The 4,112-nt window shown below is 40.7% G+C and overlaps 1 protein-coding gene across 1 annotated transcript; it reads left to right on the top strand.

Annotated features, from left to right (window-relative positions):
* The first annotated feature begins 1,413 nt into the window (after positions 1-1,413).
* LOC134344828 (polyubiquitin-like) lies at positions 1,414-4,112 on the top strand. The gene is made up of 2 exons (XM_063044932.1): positions 1,414-1,637; positions 2,918-4,112. Exons 1-2 carry the CDS (start codon positions 1,493-1,495, stop codon positions 3,046-3,048), a joined length of 276 nt encoding a protein of 91 aa, XP_062901002.1. The 5' UTR covers positions 1,414-1,492; the 3' UTR covers positions 3,049-4,112.

Genomic DNA, 4,112 nt, shown 5'->3' with positions numbered 1-4,112 from the left:
GTCTCATATGACTGGGAATGAGGGTTTTTGGCTGGGAGTCGGACGAGAGACCGGGAGGACGACGGACGTGTGGGAAGACTCCAGTGGATCACTCCGGGTGGTCCCGAGCCGCGAGTCGACGGGGTCCGGGTGGTCCCGAGCTGTGAGTTGACGGGGTCCGGGTGGTCCCAAGCCACGAGTCGACGGGGTCCGGGTAGTCCTGAGCCGTGAGTCGACGGGGTCCGGGTGGTCCCCAGCTGCGGGTCGATGGGGTCCAGGTGGTCCCGACGCCTGAGTCAACGGGGTCCGGGTGGTCCCGACCCCTGAGTCGACGGGGTCCGGGTGGTCCTGAGCCGTGAGTCGACGGGGTCCGGGTGGTCCCCAGCCGCGGGTCAACGGGGTCTGGGTGGTCCCGAGCCGCGGGTCGACGGGGTCCGGGTGGTCCCGACCCCTGAGTCAACGGGGTCCGGGTGGTCCCACATGACTATCCACATGATCAATGCCTCTCATCATCTTGTAAACCTCTATCAGGTTACCTCTCATCCTTCGTCGCTCCAAGGAGAAAAGGCCGAGTTCATTCAACCTACTCTCATAAGGCATGCTCCCCAATCCAGGCAACATCCTTACCACATACAAGCCTGTCCCTTAATCCATCAGAAAGTCCATCTCTGAAGTCACAGTATTGGTAACGCTTGGGCAGTTTTGCAGTGTTTTCAGAAATGCTTCTATCCTTTGACTGGTTCCTCTTGTAAAATCGAAATCTCTCCACTATTACCAGTGGCCTAGGGCTCAAGTCACTCTGTAAAAATGTAACAATTTCATCAAATGTCTTGCTTGCTGGCACAATTACACAAATACCACAATTACAAGATTCAGGTCATATGAAGGAAATTGATCAGTCAATTAAAGTCTTTCAATGTCATTCCACTTGTGGGTTGTTGTTTGTTCCAAAATCTGTAAGCTATAATTTCCTCGACTATAAAACAGTCCAAAGTTGGCTGTAATTTGGAGAAAAGTCAGATCTAGAGAGAGACTTTTTTCTACCTCAGTTGCCACTTTATTAGGTACTATCTATAAACCACCCCATCTAGCACCGACAAGCATATCACGGTCAAAGTAACAGATCATATTTCTTCCCCATTCTGATGTTTGGTCTGAACAACAAATGAACCTCTTGACCAGATCTGACTGCTTTTATACATTGACTTGCTGCCATGCGACCGGGTGATTTGCATTAACAAGCAGGCACACAGGTGTACCTATTAAACTGGCCACTAATATGATAAATAGTATGATAAATCATTTACATGTTTTGTAATTCTCATAGGTCAAAGCATGCAGCTTTACATGTTGACAAAATTGAAAGGTATTTACAATTGTTTGCTCTAGAAATTGCTCAATGTTGTGATGGCATAAACCCTCCTAAACTGAAAGTGAAACTTAATTACATTTGTTTCAAGAAGCTTGGAGGACTACGGAGAACTAAAACTTGAAACATTCTTGCAAGAGCGAAATGGGGAAAATCTATCAGATACTTGTTACGGGGCTCAAAGGAAAAACGACCACTATTGATATTTCACATTCAGAAAAGGAATTCAATGAGATGAAGGTTCTGATATTCAAACAGAAACTGCTGGAAAAATTGCCACCCGGAGAAGGTACGTAAGCAGGAAGTTAGGTATTTATTCACACTCTTTAAAAAAGTATTAACAATCAGCTGATCTCGGAGTAGAACAATTTTGTGCTATTTTCTGCATGTCAGCACCATTATCTTCATTCCTTAGCAGGTTTGTAACACGATTTTTCTTGTAAAATTCGTGATCATGTGAACAATAATACTAGATACGAAGTCCGCTGCAGGAAGTTCAGCATTGTGAAAATATGACAGTTTCTATTTGTCACTGAAGTAACCGGGTTTCCCTGAAACCATACTCTATAAATTGCTGGCTCTCTCACTGCATTCTTTGTTCTCATTTACTTCTACAGTTTACTCCAGTCACAAAAACAACCTCACATGCTCTGTTATTGTACTCTCCTCAGAAACATTCCAAAAATGGTACTGCTGCAGTGAGCAACAGAATCTTGGGTGAATTGAAGGGAATACAGAAAGAATATCATGGATGAGGGTAGGGTGAGTGTAAAAATAGGTGTTGGATATGTAGTACAGACTCAGTGAGTCAAGCACCTTGCTATACTGTGCTGTTTCTCAATTGCTGCTGAATTTTTCCTCCGGTTTCCAGCTTGCTGGTGAGGGAAGGTTGTTTGTCGATCTTTGTTATTTATAGTTTTTTTCTGTAAGTACTACTGTATTTCTTTATCTGCTCTACCTTCAACATCTAATTGCAGACACAGTCATAGAGCTACTTTCTTTGTATGTTAGTGGTGAGCACAGTTAAACAAAGAAATGCTGGAAGATATAGATGTCCTGTCAGATATCTGAGGAGATAGTGTAACAAGACCGAAGCATGAACTTTTGAAAATGATAGGATGAAAATAGGTCGGACTACATTGGGTGAAATTTTCACTCCAATTTCCCCCGAATGTCATAAACCAGCGCTTGAGTGTATTACATCAGAACTGGATTAGAGTGTTACTGATCACTTTAGACTTTGTTTAACTTTGGGAATTCAGCATTCTAGAAATGAACTATTTAATTTTTAAATTAAAAAATTGCCTAATGATTGTATTTAAGATAGTCATAGTCATAGTCATAGTCATACTTTATTAATCCTGGGGGAAATTGGTTTTCGTTACAGTTGCTCCATAAATAATAAATAGTAATAAGATGGATGGAGTTGTGGAGGAACTCAATGAGCCAGGCAGCATCCATGCAGAGAAATAGATAGTTGACATTTTGGGATGAAATTCCAACATTTACAGTCTCTTGTATCTTCCTGAATGGAGTTATGTTTGTTTTTCTCTTTTCTTTTTTGTTTAGCTCAAGTGGATGATCTCCGTCTTCTCTTTGCAAGTGATCAACTGGAAGATGATAAAACGTTCGCTGATTACAAGCTGAAGGATAAATCCACAATAATGATGGTGCTGCGTCTGCCTGGAGGAGAGAGATAATGCCAAGAATGCGTAGAATGCTGAAGCTATCACCAGATCTGCTGTTCCTCTGTCAATGGGAATATTTTTCTCGATGCTATGATGACAGAGTGCAAATCCAATAATAGGCTTCATAGCTTTACCAGCTTTTTCTTTTGAAAATACTTTAAATTAACTCTGTTTGTACTTTATGTCCAGGTCAATTACAAGGTGTGCGTAATCCTCAATTTTATTTAGTTTCCTTATTTTGGCCAGAAGGACGCTTTTGCTTAAACAGAAGGATGTTGCCCCTCCTATTCACGCCCAATGGTTACGTGATGTGATGTCATGTTTAAATTTAGAGAAGATTCAATGTTCATTCTTTGAATCTAATCAAGACTTTCAAACATTGTAGGGACCTTTTCTGAATTGTTTTCAAAACCTTTGATTGGCTGTTAACGCACAGATGATGACTAACAACCTTTTTCTTTTTTTTTCTACTAATCAGCTTTGGTCTTGGTAGTGGGTTAGATTTTTTTTGTATAATAAATTTATTATTTTTCAATGTTATGAACTAATTGACTTGCATGAATATAGGGTACGGAGTCTTTATATGTGATTTAGTTTAATGTATTGACATATATTTTTTACTGTACTCTGTATCCGTATATATACAAATTAATGAAAATATTGGAAAGAGTTTCCTTATTTGAAAACTGTACAAGAACTGGCTCTTTAAGTCTACAGTCTGTTGGTGCAACATGCTATTGTAGTGGTTAACGCAATGCTTTACAGTACAGGACACAGGTTCAATTCCTGCTGCTGCCTCTAAGAATTTTTTACATTCTCCCCATGATCGCATGGGTTTCCTCCCACTTATCAAAGATGTACGCGTTGGTAGATTAATTGGTCATTGTAAATTGCCCTGTGATTAAACTCAGACTAAATCTGGGGATTGCTGGGCACTGTAGCTTGAAGGGCCTATTCTGTGCTGTAGATCAGTAAACAAACAAACAAAACAAACAAGCAAACAAACAAACAAATAAATGATTGATAGATAGATAGATATTTGCTCTCTTGGGAAAATCTACACAAATTAGTAAACA

The sequence above is a fragment of the Mobula hypostoma genome, chromosome 4 (assembly GCF_963921235.1).
Source record: "Mobula hypostoma chromosome 4, sMobHyp1.1, whole genome shotgun sequence".
NCBI classification, from domain to species: domain Eukaryota; kingdom Metazoa; phylum Chordata; class Chondrichthyes; order Myliobatiformes; family Myliobatidae; genus Mobula; species Mobula hypostoma.
Note: the sequence above shows the minus strand (reverse complement) of the source record. Positions and strands in the feature narration are given on the sequence as shown.

Coding starts and splice junctions, on each gene's coding strand:
- LOC134344828 (XM_063044932.1), top strand. CDS start 1,493: ATGGGGAAAATCTATCAGATACTTGTTACGGGGCTCAAAGGAAAAACG. Junction 1,638..2,917: donor AAAATTGCCACCCGGAGAAG/GTACGTAAGCAG, acceptor TTTTTTGTTTAG/CTCAAGTGGATGATCTCCGT.